The sequence below is a fragment of the Danio aesculapii genome, chromosome 19 (assembly GCF_903798145.1).
Source record: "Danio aesculapii chromosome 19, fDanAes4.1, whole genome shotgun sequence".
Lineage (NCBI taxonomy): Eukaryota > Metazoa > Chordata > Actinopteri > Cypriniformes > Danionidae > Danio > Danio aesculapii.
Window position 1 is genome coordinate 33,796,966 of NC_079453.1, and position 16,482 is coordinate 33,813,447.

Genomic DNA, 16,482 nt, shown 5'->3' on the forward strand with positions numbered 1-16,482 from the left:
CTTCTTCAAAATAGTTCGCTCAGATACTCCAAGCAGCCGAGCAAGCTGGGCACACAAGTAACCACATGTCACGTAGTACAGCATAATTTCTAGTGGTATTTTCACCAAAGGATGTCCTGTTTACAGAAAAATTTCTGCTGCTCTGAAAGTTCCAATGAGCACAGTGGCCTCCATCATCAGTAAGTGGAAGATGATTAGAACCACCAGGACTCTTCCTAGAGCTGGCCGGCCATCTAAGCTGAGTAATCGGGGGTGAAGGGCCTTTGTCAAGGAGGTGATCAATAACCAGATGGTCACGCTGTCTGAGCTCCAGCGTTCTTCTGTGGAGAGAGGAGAACCTTACAGAAGGACAACCATCTGTGCAGCAATCATCTTCCAGCAGGACAATTACCCAAAGCCCACCGCCAAAATATCAATGGAGTGGCTTCACAACAACTCGGAGAATGTCCTTGAGTGGCCCAGCCAGAGCCCAGAACTAAATGCAATTAAACATCTCTGGAGAGATGTGAAAATGGCTGTACACCGTCGCTTTCCATCCAACCTGATAGAGCTTGAGAGGTACTGCAAAGAGGAATGGGCAAAAATTCCCAAAGACAGGTGTGCCAAGCTTGTGGCATCGTATTTAAAAAGACGTGAGGCTGTAATTGCTGCCAAAGGTGCATCAACAAAGTATTGAGCTAAGGCTGTTAATACTTATGTACATGTGACAAAATCTCACAACCCATAAAAGTTTAATCACTCTTTTAAAGACTCTCTACAGCCTATCTGTTTTCTTACGCTTTTTGTAGGGTGAATTGCATCAGAAGGGCTACCCTTTTTACACAATTGCACTGGCACGAACACACTACTAGGAAACTACTGAATGCATACGGCCCCATTAAATCATAGCAGCGAGCCAACAGGAAGGCAGAAGGGTGTGTGTGTGGTATTGTGCGATGCTGCTGCAGCTCCTGGGTCAGTAAGGCACAGTTTCTGACAGCAAACTCCTGCCAGCCACTTGTAATTCTAGTTACTGCTTTCCCCCTACAGCTTCCCACGGTATAGTAGATGGGGGTGAACACCTCAGAGTTTAGGTGGACGTGATTAGCACTATATAGTGTGAGGTAAAATGTTTCTTTTGAAAATGTAGCACGTGTGAGATGAGAAGCTGTCGTTTTTGAAGAGATCTTCTGTTCTGACACTCAATGGCTAAATCCTCTCTTAACCTCTCCTCAGACAGAGGGCATCGGTTCAGGGTGATTACCAAAGCTGCTCTGTCCCTCAAATCCACTATAGAGAGTCAAGTATAGTGGTAACATAATGTTTGTCAACAGTTAATTCCTAAAGTTGAATTTATAGTTGTCACTATATTAAGTTGATTATATTAATTGATTTTTTTTTAATAAACGGGTTGCCTGAATACTCACCCTGTCTGTCATTGGTCAAAAAGATAATCCCACCTCAAACTCAGCCCATTGGTTGAACAAATGGTGTACTTAATCAAATAGATTCTGAATACAATGATATTTGGATACTAAAGGTATTTGGACGATAAAAATGTATTTTTCATCCAGATTTTGGTTAAATGTATGAACATTTGGTAATGATCGTACAGATTTTGGTATATGTATGAACAAATTCAGGACATTTGCAGAGGCTTTGGATTAAAGGTAACAACAAAGTATCAATCTTGACTTTTCATCCCCACTTTTGTTTCTACAAGCACATGGACCAACATTTCTTCTTTTTTCCTTTTCTTTTATAATTATTTTTAGGGGTTTTCACCTTTATTGGGATAGGACAGTGGAGATTTTACAGACAGGAAAGTGTGGGGAGCAGAGATGGGGAAAGGATCGGCAAAGGACCTTGAGCCGGGAATCAAACTCGGGCCGCCGTGATCACCTTGGTGCTATGTATCGACGCACTAACCACTAGGCTATTGGCGCCAACCTTCTTTTCCTTTTCTTTTTTGGTTATTGAATTAAATTAGATTGTATAAGGACCAAATTTGAAGGAAAACATGACGGTTTGACATTAGCCCTGGGACATTGTGTTACATAAGACAAAAGCTGCACGCAACAAAATGAAAACAGTCTTTTTGAAAACCTATGAAATGAATATCAGTATATCAGAAATGGATGTGTCAACACTTGCTTACAGGATGATTAAAACAAAACAAACTCCATTAACTAGAATCTCTAAATGAGCAACTTGTCAAAAACATACAAGACGACAATTTAAAATCCACCAATCAAAGATGTTTCAGCATATCACTCCACTTTTAATGTAAATGAGTTATTTGTTGATCAGGCATTCCTGAGATTCTGCCTGGTACAGTATTTTGTTTGTTGGTACAGTATATCTATGATTAAAATCACTGGCATCTGCGCTATTTCTGTATATAAAAATATTTATATATTTATGTGGAATGATTTTGAGAGTAGAAACTAAAAATAAAACACATAAAATAAAAAATAGCTTATTTAAGGTTTACAATGCAAATCCATTTAAAACCAAGTTTAAATATTTCATAATATATCTACTAAAACTGAAATTAATATAAAAACTGAATTTATATATATATATTTATATATATATATATATATATATATATATATATATATATATATATATATATATATATATATATATATATATATATATATATATATATATATATATATATATATATATATATATACATACATACATACATACATACATACATACACACATACATACACACACACAACAGTTCAGTCTGGTTATTGAATCTGATTGGCTGATAGCTGTGCAATATTCTGTCAGTAACAGCACTCGTCCTTCTGTATTACTGTGCCCACATACAGCAACAGGCAGAATTTGACAAATATTGCAGCTGTTGGACAACATAATGTACTTTTGAGACTTTTTTTAGTTAAGAATGTAGTTGTTTATATTGCAACTATGAAGTTTATTCATAAAGATAGTGTCTATTTTAAAATATTTATAATTTCGGAGATTCAGTGCAACGGCCGTCATCAGCCCGTCCAGAGAAAGTGATGGTTGATGTTCTGCCACAAGATGGCGACAGGGACCGCATAATATGTCCTTAGAGGGAAGAAAAACTCAGCGTTTTCTCAACGCAAGATTCAAACTACAGCTGAACAAATTATTATAAATCAGGTAAGTTACATTCTAAATTGTTCTTTCTCTTTTATATTTTGTAGTGCTGTTTTTATACCACAGAAACTGGTAGTGCTTGCTCTGCTCTGGCTTTTTCAGGGTTAATAATTGTGATATCATGATTGCAACAGAGAAATACTAGGAAATCTCTGTAGATTGATGGCATTTCATGCCGTTCAGACTTATAATCTTAAAATGTGAGCAAAATCACCTGCTTTGTCATCATTTTAGACATTACGCTAGAGAATTATTCAAGTACTAGCTCTAAAGTGACATTAGTGAATTAGCAACAGTTTCAGTTGTTCTGATGGTCAGCTGCAGACGTAAATGAATTGCAAAAGAAAGTAGTTCCTCGTACAAAAGGGTTTTTGAGACTCTCCGTGTTTGATTTTCTTCTTTATACACATAATTATGCCGTCAAACTGTTGTATAAACGCAATATCACACTTGTAGCAGTGCGGTATGGCTGTATATCGGCACTGATGGGGGGCACTAAGGCACTTGGCCTGCAGGCTCGAGCCAACGCACGCCTCCCATCAGTCTCGATATATAGACATATCGCACTCCTACTCGTGTGATATTGCTCACATAGATAGATAGATAGATAGATAGATAGATAGATAGATAGATAGATAGATAGATAGATAGATAGATAGATAGATAGATAGATAGATAGATAGATAGATAGATAGATAGATAGATAGATAGATAGATAGATAGATAGATAGATAGATCACAAAAGTCTGTTTTAAGTATTACACTTAGTATACTTTTTGGGGCCAATGGAAGTGTGCATGTGGGTCCAAACCCAAGACACTATTCCCACAGCGTTCTTCCTATTGTCCTGGGAGAGAGGGAGGGAAACTAATTAAAAAGAGTGGAAAAGAGGAGACAGAGGGAAACAGAGACAGAGGAAGGAGGGAGGGACCGAGGGGGGTAAAGATAGAGCGAGATGAGACGGTGGAGAGAAGAGGCTAATTGAAAGGAGAGAAATGACAGAGAGAGAGGGGAAGGAGGGAGGGGTGATGAAGGGCTGGGAGGGAGCGTGGGAGGGCAAGGAAGAGGGAGCCAAAACTGGCAACTTTGCCAAAGTGCCCAAGTTCAGTCACTTGTGCTGCAGCAGTAGAGAGCGAAAGATCGAGGGTGACGGAGAGACAGAGAGCTGAAAAAGTGAGAGAAGGAGGACTGTCATTCTCTGACTTTGAATCCTGGGGGTCTGGCAATGTCAAAACACGAGTACACATAAGAGCAGAAACAAGGAGCAGACTTAGTCTGCAACAAGGTCTAATAGAGACTCCCAATACAGCGTGCTTGTATTGTGGTTGAAGGATAGAGGGAGAAGAAGGTGGAGAGGGAAAAGGAAATAGGGAGGGGCGTGCTTGCATTAGAAGGTGGCTGCTTTCCTTGCTGTTGCATTTGAAGGATAGAGGAGGAATCTATCATCTGAGATCATCTCTACAGACATTGAAAGGCTAAATCGCTCCTTCGATTGAACAGGAGGACTGAGGAACCTGTGGAGATGAAGAGACCTCATGACTACAGTTCTCCAGATTCGGACACGGATGAACTCATAGATGTCGGACAGGAGGACAGCTACTGGTGAGGACTATTTGACATCTAGCTGTCATTCGCTGTATGTGTAGAGCTCACACTATACCTTAGAGATTCAAGAGAGCTTTATTTAAGATGTATTAGAATAAAAAAAAAACTTAAGTGTAAAAAAGCAGCTCTGGTTGTCAAAATGCAAGGTGTTTCTAGAGAAGCACTCATAGGCCTCATCATACTGTGCAGTGTTTTGTGTTTTACATTTACAAATCAAGCTACACACATGCTATAAATAGATTACATTTTTGCATTTGCCAGAATTTGCCAATTTTAAAAATGATATTTCACCCATTATATGCATCTATTGCAAGCAGTTTTACTAAACTAAAATGTATATTAGGTTTATGTTATTGTTATTAATTGGTGCTTATGCATGTCATAGCACAGTAACTAGGTCACATTAAAATAAAGAGTCACGCTTTTTACGGTCACACATTTTAAGGTGTCCATGTTACAGTGTAACTATTTATTGTACTACTGAGTAACATTACATGTAATGTTACATGTAATTATGCATAATTAATTGCAACTACCATAGTATGTAGTACACAAAATGTGTAACAAGGACACCTTAGAAAATTTGACCAAATAAAGGGTAATCCTTTATTTTATAGTTCCTGTGTAACATGTACTTACTACAATAAATTATGCATAATTATATGCAACATGCCCACACTTAACTGTAAACCTAAACTAATGATAGATTAAGGACGTTAATTAATATGCAGTGCTTATGAGTGTAATTACACTGTAACAAAGCTCAATTCAAATAAGGTGTAACATCTGTTTTTACAGTACACTTGTTATATGTACTTGCTACAGTAAATTATGCATAGTTGCTTGCAGCATCCAAAAACCAAACCCTAATTCTAATCCTAACCCTGTAAGAGCATGTTGTTAATTAATATTCAGTGCTTGTGTGTGTGTGTAATTTAACTGTAACATGGACAAAGACATAAAATAAAAAGTAAATATGCAGTTGAAGTCAGAATTATTAGCCCCCCTTTGAGTTTTTTTCCTTTTTTAAATATTTCCCAAATGATGATTAACAAAGCAAGGAAATTTCACAGTATGTCTGATAATATTTTTTCTTCTGGAGAAAGTCTGATTTGTTTTATTTCGGCTAGAAAAAAAGCAGTTTTTTAATTTTTTAAGGTCAATATTATTAGCCCCTTTAAGCAATTTGTTTTGATAGTCTACAGAACAAACCATCATTATACAATAACTTGCCTAATTACCCTAACCTGCCTAGTTAACCTAATTAACCTAGTTAAGCCTTTAAATTTCACTTTAAGCCGTATAGAAGTGTCTTGAAAAATATCTAGTACAATATTATTTACTCTCATCATGACAAAGATAAAATAAATCAGTTATTACAGATGAGTTTTTAAAACCATTATGAATAGAAATGTGTTGGTAAAAAATCTTCTCTCCGTTAAACAGAAATTGGGGAAGAAAAATAAATTATGTAATAATTATGACTTCAACTGTACATCACAAAAATGCACTTTTTATCATGTTTTGATAAAGGAACACCAAAGACTTTGGGGAAAAAACATACAATTGTTTAAATTACAACCAATAATGCACATAAAAGTCCTGTTGTTGTGTTCTCGGGAGATTAAACGCACAGATTTAACACATTCCACTGTCATACACTATTCCTGTTTGTTGACTACCGTGACACAAGAGCAGACAAACGTTGTCAAAAATCACAAATTGGGCCTCTGTGAAGCAGGACGGCTGATGAAGGCCTGTAATGATCTTATTTGACTCTTTCTTGAAAGCCGTATCTGTCCTCTGCTGTGCCAGCCAGCCTTTTCCTTGTCTGTTTTGTATTTTTCTCTCAGTCATTTAGTCATTAGACTGAAGTCTCCTGCAACTGCTGTTTGGTCCTTCTGAACTGCATCCTGCAACCAGTCCTTTCTCATACCATTGCCTTTGAAAACTCTTTAAAGGACTGAGAAAAAAAAAGTATATTCCTACAACTAATTTTCTTTTTGGACCATCTTCTTTTCCAGCAAACAAACGGAATGTTTGTGAATTAAGCCTCTTAATGTTAAAAGGAATAACAATATGATATAAAAATAATAGTTATGCTTGGAAGTCGAAGTAAAGCAAAACAAACAGTGTCATTCCGCTGGCAGAGCACAGAAAGTGCCCATGCAAACCAGATCCACATTGAAGGATAATGCCGAGTATTGATGTGCACGCAAAAGCCACCATTGCAGCTTGCCCTGCGGACAAGTAATCATCATGTCTTTTGAGCTTAAAACGAAAATGCCTCTCGTACGATGCAAACATCATAACATATCAGCCATCTGACAATAATGTCCAAAAACGCGTTAAACCAAAATAATCTTGTTTTCTGTTTACCCCGGCGCTCCCGTGTCTAGCTGTTCCCCAAGACAAATTAGATTGGGTTTGATGATGTGCAACAGCGTTTCTGCCTTGTATTAAGTACAGTAATGACAACAATATGCATTGACATCAAAGCTTTAATCTGTCCCCTTCCCCGCTCGCTCTTTCTCTCGCTCAGCCCTGTCACTGGGTCCATGTCTCCAGGCAGTACCTCACAGATCCTGGCGCGCAAGAAGAGAAGAGGGGTGAGTTTACGTCAATCTAGCTCTGTTTTTCCCTTGGCTTGTTTAGAAACAGACCGAATGCATATCATTCATATATGATCTCAAGGTCTTTCAAAACTCCCCTGCAACACGACCCTCTCCAGCAGCGTGCACTTTTTACAGTTTAAGCCCTCTTGTCTGACTTTGATTTGTGTTTTCCTATAGTTGACTTGTTATTTTGTTTCCAAAATCTGATCTCGAGAACGCTGCGACTAGGCCTCGGCCGCAAGAAATAATCCGGTTAGCAAATGCTTTCCACTTCAAATCGTTGTTCTGTCTTTAAATTGATTCCGCTGGATTCCACAGATAATTGAGAAGAGGCGCAGGGACAGGATCAACCACAGCCTGTCAGAGCTCAGGAGACTCGTACCCAGTGCCTTCGAGAAGCAGGTAAGATGATCAGGCGGGACACCGCAGGCTACATTTTCGAAAACAGATGAGATGTCAAAGAGTTCAGTGTACAATGTTTACAAGTAAAGAAAAAGTCAAACCAATGCTTTCTCTCTACTCTTGGCCAGGGTTCCTCTAAACTAGAGAAGGCTGAGATCCTGCAGATGACAGTGGATCATCTCAAACTGCTACACTGCCATGGGTGGCAAAGGTGAGAGGAGATACTGATTCGGGAACTTTCATTAGATTGAACAGTGTTATGGCTTCTCGCTCCATACTTTTCAATATGGATTTGAACAAATCCCCAAACACAAGTTAAGGGGATAGTTCATTTGAAAATGAAAATTCATTCATTCATTTTCCTTCGGCTTAGTCCCAAATTCATCAGGGGTCACCACAGCGGAATGAACCGCCAACTATTCCAGCATATGTTTTACACAGCGGATGCCCTTCCAGCTGCAACCCAGTACTGGGAAACACCCATACACTCTCACATTCACACACACAATCATACACTACGGCCATTTTAGTGTTTTCATTTCACCTGTAGCATATGTCTTTGAACTGTGTGGGAAACACAGAGCACCTGGAGGAAACCAACACGGTAAGAACATGCAAACTCCACACAGAAATGCCCACGTCCAGCCAGGACTCGACCTTCTTGCTGTGGGATGACAATGTTAACCACTAAGCCACCGTGCTGCCAAAAATGACATTTCTGGAAGTTAAAACTTTAAGAGTGAAAAAAAAACTTTTTCGTTATTAACATTTATTCAACAGCCTCAGCAAACAATCCTAAGCAGGTTCATAGACTGGATTGACTAGTGATATATGTCAGATGTTAGGAATCTCTCTTCCCCATTTGAGATTGCACAGAGAAACATAATCAAGATAGATTTTGCTATAGAAAAAAAACTACTGAATCCAGGATTACCCGCTTCGAATGTTATCACTCGATTGAATGGGCGTTATCAGTGGTTATCAGCTGATAGATATGGGTCAGTAGGTCTTCTGCGCCTACTAGTATGCTGTAAGGATGTTTTCATCCATCCACCTGGTTAATCAGCTTAATGGAGAAATTATTAAACCCCCTGAATTATTAGCCCCCCTGTTTATTTTTCTTGCCCAATTTCTGTTTATTGGAGAGAAGATTTTTTCAACACATTTCTAAACATAATAGTTTTAATATCTCTTTTCTAATAACTGATTTCTTTTATCTTTGCTATGATGACAGTTAATAATATTTGACTAGATATTTTTCAAGACACTTCTATACAGATTAAAGTGATGTTTAAAGGCTTAACTAGTTTCATTATGTTAACTAGGCAGGTTAGGGTTATTAGGCAAGTTATTGTATAACAATGGTTTGTTCTGTAGACTATTGAAAAAAATAGTTAAAGGGGCTAATAGTCTTAAGCTTAAAATGTTTTTTAAAAAATTAAAAACTGCTTTTATTCAAGCCAATATAAAACAAATTAAACTTTCTCCAGAAGAAAAAAAATTATCAGACATACTTTGAAAATTTCCTTGCTCTGTTAAACATCATTTGAGAAATATTTAAAAAAGAAAAGAAAAATTCAAAGGAGGGCGAATAATTCTGTCCTCAACTGTATATATATATATATATATATATATATATATATATATATATATATATATATATATATATATATATAGATATATATAAACTATTATACACATGCTACTGTAAAACAAACATACAAAATGCACAGACTGATTGTAGGTTTTTGCTTTATTAATAAGATACGTCTTGTTTTTTTTTAAGGTTGGTTTCATTTTTGGTTTCAAATTTGCAAAAAAGAGGCGAAAAAAAGAGCAAATGATTCATTTTGTTTTAGAAAAAGCCAAAAAGGCATTTTACATAAGACAAGAAAGGATAGAGGGTGAAGTTTGTCAAAATGTGGTGCAAGTTTTAAAGAGTTTAATTAAAGTGAGAGTCTATTTTGATTTAGTTTTTATAAGAATGTCAAGAATATTGAAGAATTTTAAAATGTGTGTGTTTATAAAGATATGTTGCACTCTGTTAAAGATGGAGAACTAATATTTACAAAATGGCTTTTGTTAACTGTGATATTTTTAATATGGTATGAAATAAAATACATTTTAAACATTTCTCTCTCTTTTTCTCTCAGGATACTTTGATGCTCGTGCTCTGGCAGTGGACTACAGGACTTTAGGCTTTCGGGAGTGTGTTGGAGAAGTGGTGCGATACCTCAGCTCTCTGGAAGGCGTTGAATCCTCAGACCCCATCGGCGCGCGCCTTGTGTCCCACCTCAGCCATTGCGCCAGTGAGCTGGATCCTCTTCTCCAGAGTCCCGCTGCTCTGCCTTTCCCTCCCTGGCCCTGGGCATCCTTTCCTCAGTTGCCAGCCACATCGTCCCCAGCCTCATCCTCTACGTTTCCCCCAAACGCCCGCCGGGATCTGGCTCCACATGGGACAGCCACTATTCTGGGCTACCCTTCGCCAGCCCTCCGAATGGGATCATTGAGCACCCAGGGGACAATACTGGGCCCAGCGCTGACTTCCGTGCGTCAATTGCCATCCGTCCCAGGACATCTTCACAGACTTCAACAGCATTCCCCTGAGGGGCGCACAGTCCCATCATCCTCTTCGTCTTCCTCCAACTCCTCACCTCCACAGATTTCCTTCAGACCATTCGTGCCTGCTGGGTCTCCAGCTGGAGGTCGCAGGGCTTTGAGTTCCTCCAGTAAATCTGCACAGGCCTGGGGCACAGAGATTGGGGCGTTTTGAAAAACCTCAGGTTTGGAATTTTGGACACTCTGAAAGGGAAAAGAACATTTCTTTGTCACTTGGACTTAATTAGCACCATTAGATGCTGATGATTTCCTGTAGCTCAAGTGATAGAGGATGTCGCTTGCAACAGCAAGGTTATGGGTTCGATACCCTAGGACTGTATGGTGTGATAAATGTACCTTCAATGCAATGTAAGTCACTTCAGATACATAAATATAAGAGGGAATTGCAAAGAACTGGACAGCTCAGATTGAAATGTTTATTGAGTTCCATCTACTACTCCAACAAATGGCATTTAGAGATATAAAAATATTATAAAAAATAAAGTCTGTTTACGTTTACAGAAAAAAAATAGAAGGGAAATAGAGTAAAAAGTGTCAAATGGATACAATAAAGATGAATGTGACTCTCAGAGAGAGAGAGAGAGAGGATGAATAAAGATTGCCTGACAGCAATTCATTGCTATGAACTTGGATTTTATCATCCAGGTACAGGAACTTTCTAGAACTCTGATTTTTTATCTTTTTATAATAAGTGTATTTGTTTACTCTGTCATTTATGCATTAACTTGGAATCTGATATGATATATCAAACATTTGAGATTGAAGTGCTTGAGGAGACTATATAAAGAGAAATGTGCCTTATCAAAACTCTTCTTGTTCAATTATTTGTGTGTGCAAGTGCATGGAGCATCCAGAAGATGGCAGCAACAGAGCAAATCCTTCAATAATTCAATTTCTTTTCGACTTAGTCCCTTTATTAATCTGGGGTTGCCACAGTGCAATGAACCGCCAACTTATCCAGCATATGCTTTACACAGTGGATGCCCTTCCAGCTGTAACCCATCACTGGGAAACACCCATACACACTCACACATTCACACACATACACTACGGACAATTAAACTCCAATTCACCTATACCGCATGTTTTTGGACTGTGGGGGAAACCGGAGCACCCAGAGGAAACCCACGCGAACATGTGGAGAACATGCAAACTCTATATAAATGCCAACTGACCCAGCCGAGATTCGAAACAGAGAGCTTCTTGCTGTAAGGCAATCGTGCTACCCACTGCGCCACCGTGATACCCACAGAGCAAATCATCAAAGGGATAATTGAGCTAAAAATTAAGATTTCCTGTTATTTTACTCACCCTCAGGCCATACAAGATGTCTTAGGATGTCTCAGGACATACAAGTGACTTTTGTTCTATATTTCCATAAAAATGCAAGCCAATCAGCACTTCAAGAATAAAAAAAAACATGTACAGTCTAAATAAAATTAACACCTATGCCCATGATGTTAGATTAAAACAAAGGTGTCAAACTCAGTTCCTGGAGGGCTGCAGCTCTACACAGTTTAGTTCCAACCCTAATTAAACATATCGGAAACTAATTGAGTCCTTCAAGCTTGTTTGAAACCTACAGGTAAGTGTGTTGAAGCAAGGTTGAAACTAAACTGTGAAATGGCTATGGCCCTCCAGAGTTTGACGCCCCTGCATTAAAGTCTTATAAAGGTAAACTCTCAGTATGTGAAGGCATCTACTTAAGCATAGCGATTATTTTAGTTCATACGACCTTATTAATGTATCATCAATGATCACAGTTTTTCCTGCTACTTTATGATTTTTCTCTCTCAAAAAGCCAGTAGCATTTTGACCTGCAATCATAAAATCAACACTAACAACACTGTAAAAAATATCTGTAAATTAACAGATTATTAACGCATTTTATGATTCACACGTGCTTTCTGCTTATTTATGGTTGTGAATTGTATTATGGAAGTTTTAGCTCTGTTCTGTCGATTTTTTATTGTTGAAAATTCAACTACAGTTTATCAAAGTGACTTTTATTGACATTTTAGTCATTTGAAATAATATAACATATAAGAAATAATATATATATAAGAGAGAGAGGTCTGTAAAATAACAGAAAAAAGTACAGGCAAGTTTTTGTATCGTATTACACAACCCCAACACAATACTATACTAATTTAAACTCGTGAAAATGTTAGTCAAGGTAACTTTTTGGAACTTTCAAGGTTAAAAGTTGTTGGAAGAAAGATCAAGGTCTCATATAATGCAAAATAATTCAAAACCAAAAAATAAGTTGGGATAAATTTAAACAATAAAAACGTAAATCACACAATACAGAAAACTACTAATTTACTAATGATTTTACAGAGTACGTTTTCAGCTAAAATCTTCTTTAAATTGCTACTTTAAAAAAGCAAAAGTAACTTACACCTTGGATGGACTGAGAGTGATCAAGAAAATTAATAGCTACACTTTTCATTTTTGAGTGAACTTTCCCCTAAAAAATGCTCTCAATCATTTTAATAACTGAGTAAACATGTTATTTTTGTAGCATTATGCTTAATAAATTTCCAAAGTATACACTATTTTTAGTTTGGGGTCAGAACGATTTCATAACTGTGTGTGAAAGAAATCTCTCAAAGATTAAAATGTGCAAATTAAAGACACCTGGTTTCTGTTTGAATAGATTTAAATTGGCAAAGCTGAATCTACCAATTGTCAGCAGTCTTGTTACATATTTTTCTTTTAAATTAAATAAAAAAAAAAAAAAATTGTATAACGCTTTTCACAATAATCATTGTTTCAAAGCAGCTTTACAAAAGGTCCACATTTATTACATTACAATTAAATTCTAAAAAACTTAAGGTTATTAGTTACCATAACTTTATTAGTTACTAATAACTTTAACTAATTAAGTAGTAACTAGTAGCTTTTAACAGTTTTAAAAGTTATTATATACAAACATAGTTAACCTGCAGTTCTATAGTCTATAGGTCAGGGGTGTCAAACACACGGAAGCTGCGGTCACACTGCACTTTTCTCCCCATAGACTTCCATTCATATGCACGCGAATGCGTCAGACTGGAAACGCAAGGTTGTGTGGCAAGTTTCGCAGTTTGCTGCATTGGAAAGTTCAAGCGTGGTGAACTTTGACCAACAAAATCGCATCACATGATTGCGTGAGACTAATCGAGGATCAAATCGAGCATATGCCCGCGAATGCGTCAGACTGGAAACGCAAGGTTGTGTGGCAAGTTTCGCAGTTTGCTGCATTGGAAAGTTCAAGCGTGGTGAACTTTGACCAACAAAATCGCATCACATGATTGCGTGAGACCAATCGAGGATCAAATCGAGGACTGCTTTTTTAATGTCTAATCATCTCGTTTAATCCTGCCCCTTTTCGCAGCGCTGTACAACAAATTTTCGCATGCACAAACTCTAGTGTGACTGCAGCATTACCTGTAGGTGTCAAACAAGCCTGAAGGAATTAATTTGTTTGATCAGGTGCATTTAATTAGGGTTGGAACTAAACTGTGCAGGGCTGCGGCCCTTCAGGCACTGAGTTTGACACCTGTGCTATAGGTGATGTCTATGTGTACATGTTAAATCAAGTGTGCAAGTACATGAAGAATCCAAAAGATGGCAGCACTAGTGTAAAATATATTCTAAAGTACCTCACTTGGAGCTATTCTCTATAATTTTCAAAACAACTATCAGTTCCAATTTCCTGAATGGAAAATGATTAGCTATGATATTTTATTGTATGGGCTACTGCACACATACTGAGATCTTAAAAATTCAAAAACTAAACAAAAAAACATGTGTTAGCAAAAATGGAAAATTCAACTATGCTCACAAAGTACACAAACCGAGTCTTATCTGAAAGACTCCTCTGGGTGCTATAAGAGCAAGGTGCCACTTAGAGCATCTGCTTCTTTAGCTGTCTCCAGAGAGGCTGATGGGAACACTGCGGTACAGCGGCCACTCAGTGCAAACATGGTGGCTGCTGGCCCTGATCCTGCAACAGCACGAGGAAACCAGGCACAGTGTGTGCCCTCTCGGTTCCTCTGCCAACCACTCTCCCTCTATACACTGTAATTAGAGTCAAACCAAACTAACCCGCTCTCTTCAAAACACACAGGAAGTAAAAAACAGATCTCTTCGCACACAAATCCTCACACTTATGAATCTCACAAAATTTTGAAAAAAGAAAACGAAATAAGAATATTAACAGTAAACAAACAAATTATAAACAGTTGTCAAGACTAAAAATAAATAAATAAATAATAATAATAATAATTATCCAAACAATGCAGTGGCGCAGTAGGTAGTGCTGTCGCCTGGCTGGGTCACTTGGCGTTTCTGTGTGGAGTTTGCACGTTCTCCCTGCGTTCGCATGGGTTTCCTCCGGTTGCTACGGTTTCCCCCACAAGTTCAATGATATGTCAGGTGAATTGGGTGAGCTAAAATTGTTCATAGTGTATGTGTGTGAATGAGAGCGTGTGGGTGTTTCCCAGTGATGGGTTGCAGCTGGAAGGGCATCTTCTGTATAAAACATATGCTGGATAAGTTGGTGGTTCATTCCGCTGTGGCGACCCCAGATTGAATGAAAATGAATAATTAACCAAATGAGATTTACATAATGCTTCATTTATTTTTTAGCTTTTCTGTTACTAATGTTATACATGAGCAATATCACACGAGTAGCAGTGCGTGGCTGTATATCGGCACTGCTAGGAGGCGTGCGTTGGTGTCCCACCAGTTAGGATATAGTCACATCGCACTTCTACTTGTGTGATATTGCGTTTATACAACAGTTCAATGGCATAATCATGTTTATAAAAAGAAAATCAAGCACGGAGTCTAAAATCCCTTTTGTATGAGGAACTAGTTTCTTCTGCCATTTATTCACATCTGCAGCTGACATCAGAACAGTAGAAGCTGTTACTAATTCACCAACGTCACTTTAGAGCTACTATTTGAATGATTCTCTAGCGTAATGTCTAAAGTGATAACAAAACAGGTGATTTTGCTGACATTTTAGGATTATAAGGCTGACTGGCATGAATCAGTCTACAGAGATATCTCCCTACAGTATTACAGTCTATAAAAAGTCTACAGAATTTTTCTGTTGCAATCGGGATATAACAATAATTAACCCCCCAAAAAGCAGCGCAATCATTACCAGATTACTGTTGTGTTTGCAATGAGGAAAAATGATAAACACATGCGGGCATTTCTTCTTGCTTTCTGCCAACACAGCAAACATTCCTCATATGTGAGTTCCATCTCACACTCAATACACTACAATTATATGGTATGAATACAGCATTACAACACACAAAAGAGAGAGATCGACTTAGAATATCATTTACCAGTATAATAATGATTTGATCAGATGTAGTTAGAAATTACAATGCTTTAGCTTCTAAGGGCCTATTATGCAATCTCTGTCGCCATCTTGTGGATGGACAACTTCTTTGGTCTGCTCAATGACAGGCTAATGGCCGCCAAAGCGCTGTCTCTCAGAAATTATAAATATTTTAAAATAGGCACTATCCTTATAAATAAACAACTACATTCTCAACTAAAAAATCCTCAAAAGTACATTATGTTGCCCAACAGCATGAATATTTGTCAAACTGTAGAGTGTGCTCTGCCTGTTGCTGTATGTGGGCGGTATAATACACAAAGATGAAGGGTGAAGATGCTGTACGATTGCTATTACTGGCAGAATATCACATGGCTATCAGCCAATAGGATTCAAGAACCAGACAGAACTGTTGTATTAAGTGTACTAACATATTGTTTAATCTTTTTTATTAAAAATTGTCGATCATTATTACAAAACAAGTTCTGACACAGTTCTGATGTGAAACAGAGATTTATTCATTTATTTATATCCAGTTCCACAGTTCTACACATTGCATGACTACCTATCACATAAATTAAGAAGTGGACATAAAATATTAATTTAAATTTGAATAAATTACTTTATAATTTTTTACATTTTCTAAGCATCAAAGACTATTTTTATTCCATAAACTATTGGTGACATCTCTTCCAAATTTCAAATAAAACAAATACTTTTTGTTGCATAAAATAGCAAAAAGGTGTAGTGTTTTCA

The 16,482-nt window shown here is 37.5% G+C and overlaps 1 protein-coding gene across 1 annotated transcript; it reads left to right on the top strand.

Annotated features, from left to right (window-relative positions):
* Positions 1–4,231: 4,231 nt before the first annotated feature.
* Positions 4,232–11,174, top strand: heyl (hes related family bHLH transcription factor with YRPW motif like). The gene is given in 6 exon segments (XM_056479890.1): positions 4,232–4,743; positions 7,289–7,355; positions 7,680–7,763; positions 7,892–7,957; positions 7,959–7,974; positions 9,917–11,174. Coding segments are annotated over 6 exon segments (933 nt in total). The 5' UTR covers positions 4,232–4,663; the 3' UTR covers positions 10,537–11,174.
* The last annotated feature ends 5,308 nt before the right edge of the window (positions 11,175–16,482 follow it).